This window comes from Aspergillus melleus (assembly GCF_016097325.1).
Source record: "Aspergillus melleus strain CBS 546.65 chromosome Unknown contig2, whole genome shotgun sequence".
Classification (NCBI taxonomy): domain Eukaryota; kingdom Fungi; phylum Ascomycota; class Eurotiomycetes; order Eurotiales; family Aspergillaceae; genus Aspergillus; species Aspergillus melleus.
Window position 1 is genome coordinate 3,877,214 of NW_025763371.1, and position 18,110 is coordinate 3,895,323.

Sequence of the window (18,110 nt, forward strand, 5' to 3'; positions counted from 1 at the left end):
GGATGCAGTGAAGGCAAGGAAATCTTTAGTCTTAGTTAAAGTTGGCGGACGGATTCCCGAGGGGCTCTCGTGATCGGCGGCTTCCATGCTTTCCCCGATCTCTCCGCCCCAGCTTTCGCTTTCCTGTCACTGACCTTCCGTATCTACTTCCATCCGTCCTTCCGTGTCCATCCCATCATGTTTTATTCTGGAGGTCTGCAGGAGGGTATTGCTGATGCTGTTTGCCAAGGGAAAGCCGTGGTTTGCTTTGTTCGAGGTATCCTTCCATTTGCCTTCGTTCTAGCTGGAGCTGTGCCTATGCGCCAGCCGCCAGCTCCACCCTTCTCCATTGTCATTGCTGCACCTACTATCCTGTAGACAGGAGCTAACTATCTCACTCAATAGATGACAGCGAGGCGAGCTCGACGTGGGAGAATGAGTATTTCACGGATAGCGAGGTAATCAATCAATCCTCTTTCAAAACTACCGTCAGGCTAGGACGTCCGCCAACGCATTCACTGCCTACAGTTCGCGCAACTCCTCGAGTCAACATCTGTCCTGTTGCGACTCACCAAGGATAGTCAGGAAGCGGGCTTCTTGACATCTTTCTGCCCTGTTACGAAGTTTCCGGCTGTTGTTGTCATCAAGTACGTCATTGCCGATACCCTGGATAGGTTGGATACAGTTCAAGCTGGGACGGTGTTGACTGACGTTCTGCGTAGGCATGGAACCCTGCGAGAGTATATCATTCCGGATATTGAGAAGGAGGGCTTTCAGGAGCGGTTGAGAGCTGCGGTTGCCGATGCGGATGCTCAGTCTCAGGCGCCGACGCAGTCGATAGGACAGAGTAGTTCTGCGGCAACGACGCATACGGCTGCGCCGGTTTCTGGACCAGAGCCGACGACAGCGTCTACAACGACACCTCTATCTGAACCCACACCTGTCTCTCCTGCTTCGGTGCCAGCGGCGCTTCGACATCAACCCGCCGAGTCGACACAATCGCCCCAGCAGCAGGGAGACGAAGCAACGGCGGGAAAGAAGACGCAGAAACTAGAACCGTCTCAATCACCTTCGACAAAGACAACAAAGAAGCCTGCACCTCTGCCCCAAAAGAAGGAAGCTGCACCCGCTCCCAAGATTACTATCAAGAAGCACGACAAACCAGCAACATCCTCACGAACCCTGAGCGTCGACATGCCGACCCCCCCTCCCCCTGAAACGGAGCAAGAGCCCGCACCCAAACCCCAGCCAACGCCCCCACGACAGTACCGTCTTCAAGTCCGACTATTCGACGGAAGTTCCGTGCGCTCAAGCTTTACTCCTTCGCAGACCATTCGCGGAGACGTACGCCCCTGGGTTGACAGCCAGCTGGAGGAGAAACGCCCCTACAACCTCAAGCACATCCTAACCCCTCTCCCGAACCGAACCCTCACTATCGCCGAGGAGGAACAGGCGCTCGCAGAACTAGGTCTTGGGTCGACGGCGAACCTCGTCATGGTTCCGATCAACACCTACACGGAGGCGTATTCAACATCCGGGGCTAGTCTCCCTGTCCGCGCCGTCTCGTCCGCCTACGGGCTTGTGTCGTCTGTTGTCGGGACCGCTACAGGTCTCGTCGGATCCTTGCTCGGCTACGGCCAGCCATCACCAGCACCTCAGACGGCGCCGTCGACCGGTTCTGCTCAGCCCGGGACTTCGACCCCGCCAGGCGCAGCGAGACCGCGCCCAACCGGGTCCGGGGGACTCAATATCCGGACATTACACGATCAGCGTGAAGAGCGGGATGACAGCCAGTTGTACAACGGGAATCAGGTGCGTCTCCCCTAAGGCCCAGTGAGGGTATTTCGATCCATTGCACGGGCTAATTGGTATCTTACAGCTTAATTTCCAACCTCGACGGGATGAAAACGGACGACCCTTGCAATAGCTGTACTCAATCTGAATTCAAATCAGGGCTTACCTAACTTTACCCACATCCTTGCTTACTTTCTACTTGTTGCAGCGTTTGGGACTTTATTGGCTGAGTATTCTGCGCATCTTTCACTGGCACTCGCACGGCATCTGTTCGTTCTTTTCTGCTCTGCTCCGTTCTAGTATTTTCTATCGTGAACCCTTATGTTTTGTCTGCTTAATCTGGTTGTTTTCTTCCAATAGCGATAGCATTCATTATCTGATCGTTCGTTTCCATTCAATATGACGGCTTGAAGTTGTTGATATCACTCAAGGCTTTGATTTCTTTAATCTGTCTATCCTGTTAATTCTTACGTCTGCAACTGTACTCTTACATGTACGCCATCGACCAAATGACAAGATGAAAACCAAACTGAAACTGAACTGAAGAGTGGAATGATTCTTTTTTTTTCATTATTTATTTATGAGATTCGTTGCGTTCTTTCTGTTCTGTTCCTCAACCCGTCCGTCATCCAACTAGATAAATCTAGAGACAGATAGATCTATAGATCTTGTAATAGGGGATGAGATATCCAGAAATCAGAAACGAACAGTTGAAACACAAGCCCATTCTAGACTAGCTGATCTGATCTGATTTGACCTGTCACGCTAGCTAGAATGGAATAGGTGGTTCGAAATGGTAGGTGGTATACAGTGATAAAAGTAGGTAGGTAGGTATAGGGAGAAAGATACGCCGCTATGCAAACACAATCCACGATGTCGGAGGTACAGGTCCATCCACTTAGCTAGCTAGCCAGATAAAAAGACCTGAATCCACACCGATGTCGTGGATTTTGCCCCGTAGATGACAAAAAAGAGAACACACATAACGATACATTAGGAAACAGCACCTAAATTAGATACTGGGTATGTAGATAGGTAGGTAGATCGGGAAGAAGGGGTCGCATGTGCATTTAGTAAGGCTTAGCAGCGGCCTGGCAAGCTTTCTGTAGAAATCGTTAGTATCAATCCATCCATCTATCTGGAGAAAACCATAACCCCATCCCCAAGGGGTAACGGGGAAAACAGGGGAATAAGGAGAAAAACATACCAGCTGATCCAAATACCACCCACAGATAGTCAGATCACCCTTGTTCTCATCCATGCAGCTACGGAAGTTGCGCACATCCGTAGCACAGGCAGGGTTCTCCCACGAGGTGTTGGCGGCGCTGCTCTGCCACAGACCGTTGTCCATGGGCTGGGCCTCGGCGGGGGGAGCGGCCTGCTGAGACTCAGCGGGGGCGCTGGAGCCGCCACCGCCGAAGAAGCCACCGATGGCGTGGCCGATGGAGGATCCGACTGCGACACCACTGTTTATGACACGGTTGCGTTAGTACAGGTACAGGTACGGAGGTTCTTTGGGGGTCCCGGTTTCCGCGGAAAGGGCTCGAAGCTTGACTTACGCGGCGGTCGAGGCCATCTGGCCGAAAAGTCCGGGACCCTGGCTCTGCTGGACAGGGGCAGGAGCCGCGGCAGGGGGAGGAGCGTGCTGCTGGGCACCCGAGGGCTGGTGGGCAGAGGTCGAGTGAGGCTGGGAGTGCTGGGCTTGCGGAGCAGCGGCCGGTCTGGCGGGAGCGGCGGTAGGTCTGGTAGGGGCGCTGCGCGCGGGAGTAGGAGCGGCACCACGACGTTGACGAGGCATGTTGATGGGATGTGAAGGTTGAAAGTTGGTCGAAAGGTTGACGATGGGGGTTGTGGCTTAACGGGTAAAGATGGGGATTAGATTCGGGGAAGAAGGTCGGTTATATAGAAAGGAACAGAATGTCGGCGGAGAAGAGGAAAAACTCCGACGGCAGCTGGCTAATTTACGGGTGCTGATTGGTGGATGTGCCTGATGAGGTCAGCCGTCCGGATGGTGACCGGTAATTACGCATTCTACCGTATCTGAAGTTATTTACCCGCGAAGGCCCGTCTCCACTTGGTATCGTCTCGTATCGCGGCCCTTGTGGCCTGAGGTGTCGACTCCGTACACATAGTTATAGCATATTGGTGATTTCTACTAATAGTGCGTCACTGCAGTTTAGAAATAAACCTCTATGCAGACTGAAAGTATTCTCATAACTCTACTATGTATTGTCAAGGCGAATGCCTCTATGTGCTGCCTAGCAATGAGTCACTTATCCCGATCCACATCACTCAGCTGACAGAAGGCTCTCGATGCCTAAAAGATGGACCGGAGATAAGAGTCGCCACTCCGATCGTCTCGCCAGGCCAAACCATGACTATACACCGTCGTAATGCATGTCGAGGCATTGCGCCTGCAAAGTACTGCATCGAGTGTGATGATGGTGACCTCAAAGTCCTCCCGGTATTTCTGCGTTAGTGATGCGACTGCTGTTGGGTATCCAAATCCTCATGCGCATTCCAGCCGGCGCTGCAACGCACGAGTTCAACGTGAATTCAAGAGCAAAATCTGCTGAGAGCGAACATATGCAATGGTCGTCTTGGCCATCGCATCTCGTTGCCTCAATTTGTCCTCTTGATGCAATAAACAAGACCAGAACTGGCTGACGTCAAGCCTGACAATCGGATCCAGCCGACCAAGCTCGCGAGACTCTATCCTCGCTAGTCCTAGAGAGAAGTGTTGCTTAGTTTGACCCTCTTTCGCTTCTCTATGACTGCCTTGCCTTCCGAGTTTCCTTCTTCTTCTGTCTCCGCTCTTTCTTCTCTTCATTTCGTCCTTCTTTGCTGCGCTTATCCTTCTTTTTGGATTTCTTCTCGCTGTCACTCTTCCCCTTCTTGTTCTTCTTCTTCTCGGGTCCAGCGGACTTAGCGGTTTTCGTCGACTGCTTAGCAGTAGGTTCGGCTTTCGGTTCGTCGTCTGCGCCAGAGTCGGACTCAGAATCCGAGCCATTCGTAGGGTTCTTAGATGATTTCTCGCCCGCACCAGCCTCCTTCTTAGCCAGTAGCGATGCCTTGAACTGCGCGCGCGCCTTTTCCTTGGCCTCTCGCTCCTTGCGCTCCATGTCGTATTTGTCGTTGCCGGCCTGGTACCAATCAATTACTATGAAAATATTGTCTGAGGGAGAGGGAAGAACATACAAGACCGTGCTTGATGAATCGGCCCGCAGCCTCCTTGTCTAGAGTCATGGTGCGCTGCTCCGGTTCTGTCTCGAGCGCCTTGATCTTGGCGAAGTATTGTTTCACGCGGGTCAGTTCGCGGAAGACCGGGTGGTCTTTGGCGTCTACGCCGTGAAGGCGCAAGTAAGCTATCATCCGTTAGCAAAGTGGTTCTATAGACCAGTTATCAGACTCGATCCTACGAAGTCAGACGTACAGAACAGAAGTGACTCCAAAGCGTACGTGACCAAGACATGGTATTTCGCCTTATCCAGAACAGGCAGTTTCTTCGAGGTCTCGGTGACGGCGCTGTTCAGGAGCGGCGCAAGCGCCTCTTCCAAATCATCAACATTATCATCTAGCTGGTCGACCAGCGGCAACAAATCGACGGGATCCATGATGTACTGGTGAGTTGAGAATGAAGACAAAGAGAGTTGATCGCGATGGGAAAAGAGAATAATGTCGATTTTTTATCTACGGGCGGTGAGGCAGGCGGTGGAGAGCTTTGAACGGCAACTCTTTCTTCTCCGCCCGGCGATTGTTGCGAGTCTGCGACCTCCAAATCTTGGGCTCGGTCGAGTCGTATGATTCTCGTGACCCTTTCTACATATAAGTTCCGTGCCAGAATGCGGAATTAACGAATTCCGTGATTGTCGATTCGACTGACTGCTTTCTCTCTTGCATACCGGCTGCGGTTGTGCCTCGCGCCACTCTTCCAAAGTGTTGTACATACTAGCACGCCGTCCGCTTCTGCGGGCCGGCATTTCAGACTTGTGTCGTTGTACGCGCAGTAAGGTTCAATGGGGCTCTTACCGTGGCATGATGACATGGAGGCAGGATGCAGATGAATTGTCTCAGATCAGCGGGAAACGTCGACTGTCCGGGCGCATACATATCATCGGACTAGGAAATGTCGGCTTATTCGTGGCTCACTCTCTGGCGAGTCGACCGTCTCCGCCACCCGTTACACTCATGCTGCACAACCCAGGCCTCTACAAGACCTGGCTGAAAAGGAAGAAGTGCCTGTCACTTGGCTCCAACGGCCTCGACGACGTGAAAACGGGCTTCGACATCGACGTTCTAGGCGACAAGTCCTGGCTTTCCATACCCTACTGGAAGGAGGACGGTACACCGAACGAGAGTATCGAAGGCGAGGAGGATAATGTCGAAGGGACACTGGCCCAGTCAGCCGGGGCCGATGACCCTATTGAATGTTTAATTGTGGCCGCCAAGGCCCCGGTGACCAGAAAGACTCTGGAGTCTGTCCGTCACCGTCTGACGCCCGATTCCACGGTTCTGTTTCTCCAGAACGGCATGGGCGTCATCGACGAGATCAATAAGACGGTCTTTACGGAACCGCACACTCGCCCTCACTACGTGCAGGGCATCGTTTCTCACGGCCTGGCGCGGCGCAACCCGAATCGTTTCTCAGTCACGCATACCGGCGTGGGCACAACTGTCTTGGGCGTGGTGCCGCCGGCTGGCACCGTCCCTCACGACAAGGAGACCGACGCGGACTGGGCGCCGAGTACCAAATATCTTCTGCGCATCTTGACCCTGACGCCGCCGCTTGTTGCGATCGCCGAGACCCCGTCCGCCCTCTTGCTCTATCAACTCGAGAAGGTCGCGATGAACTCGGTGATCAACCCCCTAACGGCTGTGATGAACTGCGAAAACGGCGAACTTCTCTACAACTACAGCTACACCCGTATCATGCGCCTGCTTCTGATGGAGATCTCCGGCGTGATCTGCGCGCTGCCGGAATTGCAGGGCATCCCCGGGATTGAAACCCGGTTCTCCCCCGAACGGCTGCGCTGGATGGTGACGCAGCTGGCTAACCGAACGGCCCATAACCATAGCTCCATGCTACAGGATGTCCGAAATGGGAAGACGACCGAGATTGAGTACATGAACGGGTACATCGTGCGCAGGGGGGAGGAGCTGGGCGTGAAGTGCGTGGTGAATTATATGATGAAGCACTTGGTGCTGGCCAAGAAGGAAAGCACCACGCAGAGAGAGTGGGGTGCTGTTCCGGTGGTCGATGCCACCTAATAGGACCCATTTTGTATTATATCGCTCATCCTCTCGGTCTTTCGAATTAGCAGGATGATATATTCCAGAAATTATACCCAGGTGTTTCCTTTCTCTTCTTTTCTAGCACGAAACTGCCTCAAGGGCTTGGCCACAGAGCGTTCGGATTTGTTTCCACCGCTTCAGCAATAGTTTGACCTTTTCTTGATCTTTGAGGTCTACTTTGCTAGATCTCAAGTTCTCCAATGCTGTGATCGCCGTGTCTGCCTCGTTGGCATACGTCTTGATCCAGTCTCGGATTATAGCCTCTGACCTTTGAGCATCAAAGCCCTTGGTAGAGTAGCCGAGGGTATAGTTGCGCCAGTCCTCAACCGCCATGTATTTCATACAAGCAGCGATCTCGGTGCGATAGCACGCGCCATCTGCGGTTAATTGATAATTTCTAGCTGTTGATCAGCGCATCCTGCACCTTTCTATTAGCGATAGGAACTTACCCGTAATATTGTTGGAACTCCAATTCCTCCTGCAGCGTTTTGTCAAGGTCTCGGAATATGAGATCGTCCAGATACAGTGTTTCGGAGTCATTATGGTCGAGGAAGAAACCGTCTTTTGTAATCAGCAGAGTCGATGAGACAGGAACGAAGGGGGTCTCACATTCTGTCAACAGAAAATCACTCGGATGGGGTCCGTAGCTCATGTATATCTCCTCTCCTTCGTCTGTGGTTCATCATCAGCCCTGTCCTCGCACTCTTCGATTTCATCCACAAGACCAAGTAAACTCACCATAATGCTTCGCCGCACGGAAGACATAATTCCGTCCATCGAATTTCACATTACACTGCAGAGCCACGTCAACTTCGACCCTAACAGTAAACCCCAGTCCCAACCCCACAACACAACCAGATCAAGATGAAGCACATACAGCAACATTAGAATGATTAAAATAATCCGCAAAGGGAAGCAACGCCATCGCGTCGTTCCGATCCTCAGGCGCCTCGTCGCCCGGCATGAGAAAGAAGAAGCTCCTCGTGTTGACGATCAACCAATGATACGAGAAGCTCTCCCAGTTGGTTTCAGGGAAGACAGCCACCACGAGATCCCAGGCCTTCTGGAGTCGGGATTCTTGCTGCGCGAGCAGGTTCTGGTGGGTGGTTTCGTAGTCGCATTCCGCTTTTCCTTTCGGGATGGTGGTCCAGGAGCCGGATATTGATGGTGGAAGGAAGGTTTGTGCGCCAGAAGAGGTGTCGTGCTTGGAGGGTCCGCGTAGAGACGAGGGCCAGAGAAGTGGCATGCCGTCCTCGAAGTCCTGACGGGTGGGCCAGGTCTTTCGCCAGGGTTCGTACGGCTGCAGGTCCGAGGGGTCCCCGTTGGTGAGGAATGCGGCGTATAGTGCGTGGACGGGTGTTTCGTCGGGGAACTTGCTGGTGAATGATGAGGGGATTGAATTGGGGGTGAACATTGCTGTCAGTGGCACTGTGACGATTGCTTCGCCTTCCTGTAGTATGTTAGTCGGGATGTAGGATGTGGGGGTAGATTGGAGCATGACGGGGGGCATTGATAGGGCTGTGTACTTCGAGACTCCGCATGGCTATCATGCCTAAGCCGCGACCTGGGAATCGAGCTGGATAGACCCCATTGACGAGGATGCCTTGAGCAATGGCCCAGTCTGTGAACTGTTCATGGTCCTCTCCGGGCCACCAGCCTGGCTTCATTTTTCCGGACTTGTTGAGGGTGGGGGATGTGTAGATTGGTGATGTATGTAGAGTAGTCCCGGAGATCGGAAATATATGTCATAAGCCCATGAGTCTAGCAGAACACACCAGAATGCCGAATCCCAAGCATCATGCGCAACGACACATGAACAAGAAGAAGAGGATCTACAAGAAAAACCGCGATAAACCCGATAGCTTATCGATCGCTTATCAGTACGGGAGGGCATTGCCGCCACTCGCGCCGCCCGGAGATCCTCCCCGAACCGACGTCGTACCACCCGATCTACTCCATCGACGCTCTTCTCTCCGGTCATGTTGACAGTGACCCGTCGCCCATCGGACTCAACATGTCGGTCTTGAAGAGGCGCACCGCGACGCTTGTTGCGCACGAAGCAAGCTTACTCGCCCCCGTCTCGGTATCCTGTCGCACGCGACACTTCTCTCTCTTCAATCGCCCGTCGCCGCAGTATCCCGGCCATGTCCCGTTGAACGTTCTCGAGCGCGGAGCTCTCGCTTTTGGCTCTGCGTTCGGGGCGCTGATGAACCCTCGTCGAGCGGGTATGCAATGCCAATGGCTTCATTTTCTTATCTCTATGCGCTATACATTATATACAAAATCATGCGAAAGGTAGTCAAGCTAACACTTCCCTCCAAAAACTACAGACCTCATCGCAGCCTGCGGCGAAGCCACCGCAACCCCATACTTCATCTACCGACTACGCGACGCCATGCTCTCCGACCCAACGGGGCGACAAATCCTCCGCGAACGACCCCGCATGACATCCACGACCCTCCCCTTGCCCTACCTACGCTCTCTCCCGGAGAACTCCGTCGGCCGGACCTACGCCGTGTGGCTGGACCGCGAAGGTGTGTCGCCCGACACACGCGACAATGTACAGTACATTGACGACGAGGAGTGTGCGTACGTAATGCAGCGATACCGCGAGTGTCACGACTTCTACCACGCGCTGACGGGCCTGCCCACGTTCGTGGAGGGCGAGTTGGCGCTGAAGGCGCTGGAGTTTCTGAATACGTTGATCCCCATGACGGGGTTGAGTATGGCGGCGGCGGTGCGGTTGAAGCCCGCGGAGAGGGAGCGGTTGGTGTCGTTGTGGTTGCCGTGGGCGGTGCGGAGTGGGCTGTCGAGTAAGGAGTTGATTAATGTCTACTGGGAGAAGATTTTGGAGAAGGATGTCGATGAGTTGCGTGGGGAGTTGGGTATCGAGAGACCGCCTGATATGAGGGAGATTCGGCGCATGATTAGGGAGCAGAAGAAGAGGGAGAAGCAGAAGTTGGAGCAGCAGCAGGCTGCGTAGGTGGGTTGGATGGTTATGGTCGTGTACAAGATTTATGTAAATTATCTTTGCTTTTAATTCCCTTGCGGTGGTCTGGTTATGATCATGAACAGAATAGAGTGTATAGTTTTGCGCCCTGCTATAAGAATTCTGAGCAAGGACTGGGCTGCGACTGCAGCGGGTCGTAATTGACAGAGACGAGGAAACTCTCGATGACGGGAAAAATAATCTCTCGATCGGGTCACATTATTATGGAAGCAGAGGCGCTGTGCAGGTCAAGGAATCAACTGCCCCATAATCAGTCGTAAAGGCATAGGACTTTCCCTAAGAACAGGAGAAAGCCGGAGGTATTAGGTATCACAACGGCGAATTTGCAAAAGAAAAAGCCAAATACCGAGCTAAATCATTTTCACACATAGATCACGATTGATATTCTTCTTTTTCTTTTCACAGATCCAAAAGATCATCGTCGTCGTCCCATCCGCCTTTGCGCCGGCTGAACACAACCTTGTGTTCCTCCTCGTCCTTCCTTTGGTTCTCGGCAACGGCGTTCAGCAGTTGCTTGAGCTGATCCTCGTTGACCTTCTGGCGGAGCTGGCCGGTTTGCGCCAGCATGATGAGTCGGTTTTCGATGTCCATCGCGCGCGACTCCTTGACCAGGCGAATCCGGCCGAGGCGGTCGGCGGCCTCGGGCTCGAGGATTTGGCTTAGAATAGCGGAGCGACGCTCGCCTGCGGGGAGCGGGGTGGTGAGTAACAGACGGGCTGTGGCATGGAAATAATTATCGCGGCTTACTTTCGGCTTGTCTTGAGTGGTTGTTAGTATAATTTGTTCCACGAGGGTCAGGACTAGTTGAACTATTGAACTTACTTTCTCTGTTCCTCCTGGTTGTCGGGACCCCCTCCTCGTGGGGCACTACCCTGTTGTTGCTGGAGCTGCGCAAGACGGGCGCGTCTGATCTGTTTATTTTGCGAGTCAGTATTTTTGCTAAAGGGGCCCGGCGAGGAAGCGATGGTGAAATTCCGCACGGGGAAAGAACAGGGGGCATGACCAGGGAACAAGCGAGAGAAAGAGAGAGAGGATTTCAACGGTATAGACTAACCTCCTCCAATTCAGCGTCGGCCATGGTGAGTGGATGGCGTGGTCAATTGATAGAATGTGCGTATGATGAGGGGATCGTATGAGATGCGAGGACCGATCCTTTGTTGGCCCTAGGGTTTGATTTCAAAGACAGGAATTGATGGTGACGCGGGGATCAACGATGAAGATGGAGCGATGCCATTTGATCTCGAGGAAGTTTCAAACCCCACTTCTATATTGCCTGAGGCATTAAGGCTGCAACTTATGTGGGGTGCCATGAGGCATCGATCTACCCGAATCAGGCAGGTCTGGATATGGCAGACCGCCTTTCGCAGAAGCTCAATTCTGCCACTAGATCACGTGTCCTGGCTGACTCCCTGCCAGCGAGTGCCCAGTGCGCCGAAGCTGACTTGATCTTCATCCTACTCCACAAGGAAGACCACTTCCACTACCAAGTAACACAACGGAGAATCACCCCGAAGACAAGACACCTAGGGCAACAATGGTGCAACCAGGGACCGCAGAATAGGCAGACAGCAATTGAACCACTATCCGTACACCGCAATTACAGTGTACGCGCCGCCGACGGAATCGCGGTGGCACCGGGCCGCAGATAGATAAGGCAGGTCGCCCCAAAGGGCCGTCGCGATGTCTCAGAAACCAATGGATAATCCCTTGTTTGCTGCGAGTGTCGTCATCGGCTGCCAAGCCATGAGTCGTCCTCCTCCACTCCGCAACTATTTTGAGATGATCCAACTTCCGACCCGGCAGCGTCGGGGGGTGGCAGTGAGCCGATCGCACGGTCTTCCGTAGTTTTCGAATTGATTATTATTATTGGTACTATTTATTGACGAAATTTGATCCTGCCATTGGGGTTCCTGGTTCCAAGCGAACGGATCATATTCTCCTCAAGTTTTCGACCATCGGACCAACAATGGGCGGACCTTCCTAGTTGGCCGTAGCGAGAAGCTACTCCTCACCTCTACGGAGGGTAAAGTTGTAGACCGAGGGACTATCACGGGACAGACCCGTGACCGGCCTGTCCCAAAGCAGGGCTGACTAAGGCGCCTTGCCTCCCAGCCTCTTCCTAACCGTAGTGAGTAGTTAGTACTTACTTACTCCTAGTGCGACGGTGCTACTCCGTAGACTAATTCCTCTCTCTCTCTCTCTCACCCGCGATCCCCGATTCCTTAAGCGCCTGCCTGACTTGCCTTACTCTTCCTGTCCTGCAACGAAAGAGGGGTTCTTCCGTCTCTCTCCCCTTCTTTCGTCACCCTCTCTCTCTCTTCATCTACTCCCTTCCTCTCCTCAGTCCCTTTTCCTCCCCCTTCCGTCTATCTTTTCAACTTCCCATTCCCTCCTTTATCCCCCCCCTTCTGATTTATCTCCGCTCCCGTTCCGCCTTCCGCCCGATCCTAGCCCCGATTCATTCTTCAATGCTTCGCATCCCGACCGGCTAGTAACTTCTCCCAGTCGGCGCACTGGCGGGGACGGTGCATTACCTTGCCCCCTACTTTCGCTGTTGCATGCATCTACCCTCCAACGCTCTTTTTACTCGCTGCAATTGTCGCATGGAAAGCCCGTTCTCACTACCTTATATACGTGGTCGTGATACCCACCGTCGGTCACCGCGCGTTCCATACTTGCTGAACCTCGTTATCAGCCTTCTTTCGTCACCATGGCCGAGTGCGTTCCTACTTTCCCGGAATCTTCCCTCTCGTTGCAATTCGTACTGACGTATATGAGCAGTTTAATCGCATTCCATTCCTACTATTCTCGGCACAGCCTTCTTTCGCCGTCCACGATGATTCCACGACCCAGCAGTCACAAGCGCTCGCTCTCGTCCGAAAACCGATCTCTCTCCCCCGATCGAACTCTCACCAAGGCTCGGTCCGCAAATGACCTCGCTGCCGTCGGGACCGATAAACCCCCCCAGGCCACCCGCTCGACCAGCGTCGGGAATATCCCCGAGAGTGGCTTTAGTACCTTGAAGGACCCCCGGCTAGGCGGCACTCCAGAAGTCTCGGAAGAGTCCTCGTCACCGTCGCATCATCCTGACCTCAGTAACGAGGTCGCTGCCCTGAGTGTCAAACTCGTTCAGGCCATCAACAACCAAACCACCCTCGACGATAATTTAGTCGCCACCCGCCAAGAATTAGAACAGGCCCAAACTCGGATCCGCACCCTCGAGTCCGAAAACGAAAAATATAAACGAGATATCGACCAGGAGGTCGTCATCAAGAAATCCGATGTGGACTACGAGATTTTACGTCTCAAGGCCGCCTTGGCGGACGAAAAGGCGCAGCGTGCGCTAGTGGAGAAAGAGAAGAAGGGCATTGAACAAGAGCTCGAGACTCTGACGGCCGCCCTTTTCGAAGAAGCAAACAAGGTGGGTTCTCGCCGGATATAGGATGCAACAATTGCAATCGACTAATTCTCATTCGTCTAGATGGTGGCCGCTGCCAAACTCGAGCGCGAGGCGGTGGAGAAGAAAAATGAACAACTCCGCTCTCAAGTGAAGGATACCGAATCACTCCTTGCCTCGCATCAAGAACAATTGGCCGAGCTCAAGTCCGTTCTGCAGGGGATGAATATCACCAAGGACGATATTGATGCTCGCACAATCATGTCTACGGCTCCGTCCTCTCCTACTGGCCCCCATCAGCCGCTGGAGATCACCAAAAATAATGGGGAATCGTCCGCCCTCCCGGAACTGACTTGCCACGAGGAATTACTGCCGGGGCCTTCTTCCAGTTTCCCGCAGTTCATCAAATCTGTATGCCGAACCGATGTGCCCGCCTTTGAGGATTTTCGGGATTTGTTCCAATTATCAACCACTGCTTCCAAACCGCCGAGTCGGGCCACTAGTGGGTCTTACACGGGCTTGAACGTCATGAGTTTGGCCAGTTTTGGAGGTGGTGCATTCGGATCGTCGGCCTCCTCGCCTGCCAAGTCGCAAACCCACTCTCCAAACGGAAGTCTATCCTCGCCGCAGCCTTCAGTTTCTCACATACCTCTCAAGGAGACCCGATTTTACAAGCGCGTTCTCAACGAAGATATTGAGCCGACTCTAAGGCTTGATGCAGCCCCTGGGATCTCTTGGTTGACTCGACGTTCGGTTCTGAGTGGCATCTGTGAAGGAAGCCTCCTGGTGGAGCCAGTGCCGCCAGCGACGAGGAAATATGAGTTCCCCTGTTCTCTTTGCGGCGAGCGCCGTTCTGGGGATGTCAATGAGCGAACCCATCGTTTCCGAACGTCGGACAGTGAGACTGCGCAGCGGTATCCCTTGTGCGCTCTCTGTCTCGAGAAAGTACGCTCTGCCTGCGAATTCACCGGATATCTGCGCCTCATTCTGGATGGACATATTCGTGCCGGTGATGCCGAAGAGGAGAAGGAGTTCTGGGAAGAAACCATCCGTCTGAGAGAGAGAATGTTCTGGTCCCGAGTGGGTGCGGGAATTGTCCCTATATTCACCCAGTCCACTGGTGCGCAGGATTTCAGCCCGGAGGCACATGAGGCTATCGCAGATGCTACCATTATCGAAACCATCGAGAACCACCCGGAGCTTGAATACCAGCCATCCGAGAGTACTGATGCGCAAAGCAAGTATTCGGTTAACGATCAAGAGCAGGACAACGATGGCGAGCGCAATAGATTGTCTTTGAGCGAAGACCCATTCGTCTCCGCTCCTTCGGAATCGCCTGTCAGCAGTACAGCGGTTTCCCCCTTGGATATCACTAATTCGCAAGCGGACACCAACGAGCACGATAAGACTTCCGAGAAAACTGTCGATGGCGTGAGTATTACTCTGGAGCCTCCTGTTGAAAAACTCTCTACCGTGGACGAGAGTGATGTATCAAAAGCTCCATTGCACATCCATGAAACAACCGCCGAGACTACGGTCAAGAGCGGCGACAAGGAGCTCGAACGAAACTAAAGCCGACAGCCGCGAGCGGCACCGGCTTGATCATTAAGTCAATAACTTCTTCTCTTCCCTGTTTTCATCTCTTTCATATTAATTTCCCTCTTGCATGGCTGCCAGACTAATATTCTTCTTTTCTTATCTATCGTTTCCCCCCGTTTTCTCTTATCATTGCACCATTTTCTATTCGCCAAGCAGCCTGCAACCCTGTATTAATATCTTGCTTATAATATGTTCCTCATGTACATTTACCTCTGTTGTCATGGTCTTTGTTTTGTCATCTGCAATTCTTTGAGCGCAATCCGGTCACACTGGCTTTCCCCCATTTTTGTACAGAAGGTGTCTCATCTCACATATGGGCATCGCTTTCCTACTGCATGTGGAGACATCAGCGTGTCTTCCTATTTGCCTGTTTTCTTTCGTTCCCAAAATTGCTTAACGGCGTTTATCTTGTTTGATCTGTGGATTTCTGCCACATTGCTTTATTGTTGCCTCGATCCTATGCGAAATACGTGTCGGCAACTTCGGATCTTAATGTATTTACTGAATGATGCTGGCGCAGGTTTTCTTCATGGCTATGATTTTCTTGCGCTTTCTCATAGATATACTGCTAATTTATGATTTATCAGACTGAGTTTCCTGACTGGTTTATACTAGACTTTTGTAGGTTGTTTTTTTCTTGACAAGGTTGTTTATAGTTCGACTTTGACTCAGCAACCATCAAGTCAATGTACCGTAGTTTTAACTGCTGCTTCATATCTTCAACTTCGGTATACACATGTATTAACTAGCACGTCATAATTGTCGAATCCTCGAGCCTCAAACAAGATAGGGCAAAACAAGATATACTTTACAACCGAAGCGGATACGTCTGACACAGTAAAGAGGAAAGAAAGAAATAAAAGATATCAATGTTTCCAACGACCGTTAAGAAAATTTTAGAAAGAGAAACTCCAGATGAGTGGTAAGACAACGCCCATGAAAAGATAAGATTTAGAGAAAAGAAAACAAGCACAGAATTTTCCGCAACAGCTGTATCCCCCTAGCCGTGAAAGAAATGATTTAGTTTTGGATGTGAGAAAACAAAGGTCCGTGGTTTGATCATTGCTTGGCCCGTTCGCGAATGTGTCGGATTTGTTCCTCGATCGTCATACTTTGAGGATTGGGCGGACCGCCTGAAGGACCGACCATGGGTGTGGGACCGACTCCACCGGCGGAGGCATCGTAGGCCATGCGTTTCTTGCGGGCTTCTTCTTCGGGGTCCCCTGCACCCGGGAGGACGGTGGAATCAAAGACGTCGCTACGCTGACTGGCCAGACGTTTGAGGTTGTTGACGACGTCGGCGGTCGACAGGTTGGTCGTGGCGCTGCGTGATTCGGCCTTGGCGCGTTGTTCCTTCCAGCGGGGATCGAGCAGCTCGATACGCATGTGTTGGTCGAGTTCGGCGACGGGGATCTGCTGATGACAGTTGGGGCAGAGGGCCGTGGGGCCGGTCTGGTTGAGACGGCGGGCCTGGGCGCGAGGGACGTAGTCGGACCGGATGCGCATCGGCTGCTGGCCGGGCGCGGCTCGTGCGGCGGCTTGCGCGGCGGCGGCCTGATCGCGGGCCTCGGCGCGTTCGCGGATGCGTTGCTCTTCCTCCTGCGCGGCGGCGGAGTATGCAGCTTGGGGAGCGGCGGGGATGGGCTGGGGAGGTAGGCCCTGGGGGTAGGAAGGTCCTGCGGGTTGGGGCATGGGTTCGGGCTGGGCTGGGTAGGCGTTGTAGTAGGTGGGCATCTCCTCGTCGGTGGGCATGGCTTCTTCGATGCGGAGAGGGTTGAGGGACATGGCGGCCTTCTGTTCCAGGGAGGCGGATTGGAGGTCACCGAGCGAGGTGGGTGGCGGGAGATCGGACTGGTCGTCGGCTTCGTTGAAGAGAACGGTCTCCACGACCACAAAGTCATGCCAGTCTATCTGCGCGTATGCGATCTTCTCCTGCTCGTCCTCCTCCTCTTTCTTCTGCTTCTGCTGTTCCTGGTACTTGACCCATTCGGCTCGTTGCGTGGCCCGATCCAGGATGTGGAACTTGTTCTTCACGTTCGACTCCAACTCCGCAAGACGTTTCTTCTCCGTGGTGGCCTCGTCTATTCCTTCCGTGCGCAGGAGAATGGTGTATTGGTCTACCAGCCGCGTGAAGAACTGGTAGAGACTGTGTTGTGGCCGCAGGAAGTCGAACTGGAAATTCCGAGTTTCACGTTGTGATAGCGCCGTCATGAACAATTTCCCTCTCTTCGCGACGAACAGAGCCGTGAGTTTGACGACCTCCAGATCTTGCGCGTTGATTATGGGCATGCGTGCCGAAAAATGAAACTCTGGAGGCTCCTCAGGTCCCTGGGGTACTTCAGGCTCAGGTTCCGCCGCTTGTTCCCCCGGTCGACCTGCAGACACCGCGGTGCCTCTCCCTTCCTTGATCTCCGTAAGGCGCCACTGGTAGAAGGTTGCGTAGGGGTCGTCCGGGTTGAGGAAAGAAAACTTCGGGTTGTTGCGTTCCTTTTCGCGGACGCGATCTGAACATCCATCGTCAACACCTGAACCAAACGGGACGAACATGGGGAAATCTATCACGTACCTTCGAAGACGTGACCATTTCGAGCGACATAACCGGCCGTTTTCTCGACAATAGCTATATAGCATGTCAGCGCATTCTTTCCTCTTTTTTGTCGGCGGGTGTCGAAACTTACCTCGGATGTCCTTAGGTGGCAAGACCACTCCCTCGGGGGGTTTGCTCACCTCCTCGGGCAGGGCGGGTGTATTTCCATTACTCACGGATGCCATGATCGAGACACAAAACCCGAGCGACGATGGGCTGGGACAAAGGTGCTGGAGGGGAGCTGTTCCGAAGGTCCAGGCGGGCAATCCTCGCATTGCCCGTTTTGGCCTGCCTTACCTCATCCTTGGCGGCGGCTATGGGCGGTAACTCCAGCCGCGCGCATAACGGGGCCCGGAAAACACAACTAACCAAAAGGGGAAGGATCTGGAACTATAGCAGCGTTATTGTAGACGTTAAGTCCTACCCCATCATTAGTCAAATGCTGGTGGTAG

The 18,110-nt window shown here is 53.2% G+C and overlaps 9 protein-coding genes across 9 annotated transcripts; 4 read left to right on the forward strand and 5 right to left on the reverse strand.

Moving 5' to 3' along the window:
* Window positions 1–177: 177 nt before the first annotated feature.
* LDX57_004145 (UBX domain protein) lies at window positions 178–1,906 on the forward strand (the record flags this gene model as incomplete). Its single annotated transcript, XM_046085802.1, has 5 exons — window positions 178–256; window positions 385–437; window positions 508–626; window positions 702–1,791; window positions 1,859–1,906. 5 exons carry the CDS (start codon window positions 178–180, stop codon window positions 1,904–1,906), a joined length of 1,389 nt encoding a protein of 462 aa, XP_045941765.1.
* Window positions 1,907–2,843: 937 nt separating this feature from the next.
* On the reverse strand, window positions 2,844–3,571 carry LDX57_004146 (coiled-coil-helix-coiled-coil-helix domain-containing protein; the record flags this gene model as incomplete). The annotated part of the gene is made up of 3 exons (XM_046085803.1): window positions 2,844–2,876; window positions 2,981–3,239; window positions 3,333–3,571. 3 exons carry the CDS (start codon window positions 3,569–3,571, stop codon window positions 2,844–2,846), a joined length of 531 nt encoding a protein of 176 aa, XP_045941766.1.
* A 970-nt stretch (window positions 3,572–4,541) lies between these two features.
* LDX57_004147 (Sas10/Utp3/C1D family protein) lies at window positions 4,542–5,387 on the reverse strand (the record flags this gene model as incomplete). The annotated part of the gene is made up of 3 exons (XM_046085804.1): window positions 4,542–4,916; window positions 4,972–5,138; window positions 5,207–5,387. The coding sequence occupies 3 exons, from the start codon at window positions 5,385–5,387 to the stop codon at window positions 4,542–4,544; spliced, it is 723 nt and encodes a 240-aa protein (XP_045941767.1).
* Window positions 5,388–5,808: 421 nt separating this feature from the next.
* PAN5_3 (ketopantoate reductase family protein) lies at window positions 5,809–7,041 on the forward strand (the record flags this gene model as incomplete). Its single annotated transcript, XM_046085805.1, has 1 exon — window positions 5,809–7,041. One exon carries the CDS (start codon window positions 5,809–5,811, stop codon window positions 7,039–7,041), a length of 1,233 nt encoding a protein of 410 aa, XP_045941768.1.
* A 102-nt stretch (window positions 7,042–7,143) lies between these two features.
* LDX57_004149 (uncharacterized protein) lies at window positions 7,144–8,732 on the reverse strand (the record flags this gene model as incomplete). The annotated part of the gene is made up of 6 exons (XM_046085806.1): window positions 7,144–7,462; window positions 7,515–7,626; window positions 7,675–7,737; window positions 7,804–7,858; window positions 7,943–8,515; window positions 8,592–8,732. 6 exons carry the CDS (start codon window positions 8,730–8,732, stop codon window positions 7,144–7,146), a joined length of 1,263 nt encoding a protein of 420 aa, XP_045941769.1.
* A 347-nt stretch (window positions 8,733–9,079) lies between these two features.
* Window positions 9,080–10,048, forward strand: coq4 (ubiquinone biosynthesis protein COQ4; the record flags this gene model as incomplete). The annotated part of the gene is made up of 2 exons (XM_046085807.1): window positions 9,080–9,290; window positions 9,396–10,048. The coding sequence occupies 2 exons, from the start codon at window positions 9,080–9,082 to the stop codon at window positions 10,046–10,048; spliced, it is 864 nt and encodes a 287-aa protein (XP_045941770.1).
* A 426-nt stretch (window positions 10,049–10,474) lies between these two features.
* LDX57_004151 (DNA-binding protein) lies at window positions 10,475–11,153 on the reverse strand (the record flags this gene model as incomplete). Its single annotated transcript, XM_046085808.1, has 4 exons — window positions 10,475–10,758; window positions 10,823–10,833; window positions 10,898–10,986; window positions 11,130–11,153. 4 exons carry the CDS (start codon window positions 11,151–11,153, stop codon window positions 10,475–10,477), a joined length of 408 nt encoding a protein of 135 aa, XP_045941771.1.
* A 1,632-nt stretch (window positions 11,154–12,785) lies between these two features.
* Window positions 12,786–15,044, forward strand: LDX57_004152 (guanine nucleotide exchange factor SEC2; the record flags this gene model as incomplete). The annotated part of the gene is made up of 3 exons (XM_046085809.1): window positions 12,786–12,793; window positions 12,857–13,496; window positions 13,557–15,044. 3 exons carry the CDS (start codon window positions 12,786–12,788, stop codon window positions 15,042–15,044), a joined length of 2,136 nt encoding a protein of 711 aa, XP_045941772.1.
* Window positions 15,045–16,130: 1,086 nt separating this feature from the next.
* PRP21 (putative pre-mRNA splicing factor) lies at window positions 16,131–17,843 on the reverse strand (the record flags this gene model as incomplete). The annotated part of the gene is made up of 3 exons (XM_046085810.1): window positions 16,131–17,575; window positions 17,638–17,691; window positions 17,750–17,843. 3 exons carry the CDS (start codon window positions 17,841–17,843, stop codon window positions 16,131–16,133), a joined length of 1,593 nt encoding a protein of 530 aa, XP_045941773.1.
* Window positions 17,844–18,110: the final 267 nt, after the last annotated feature.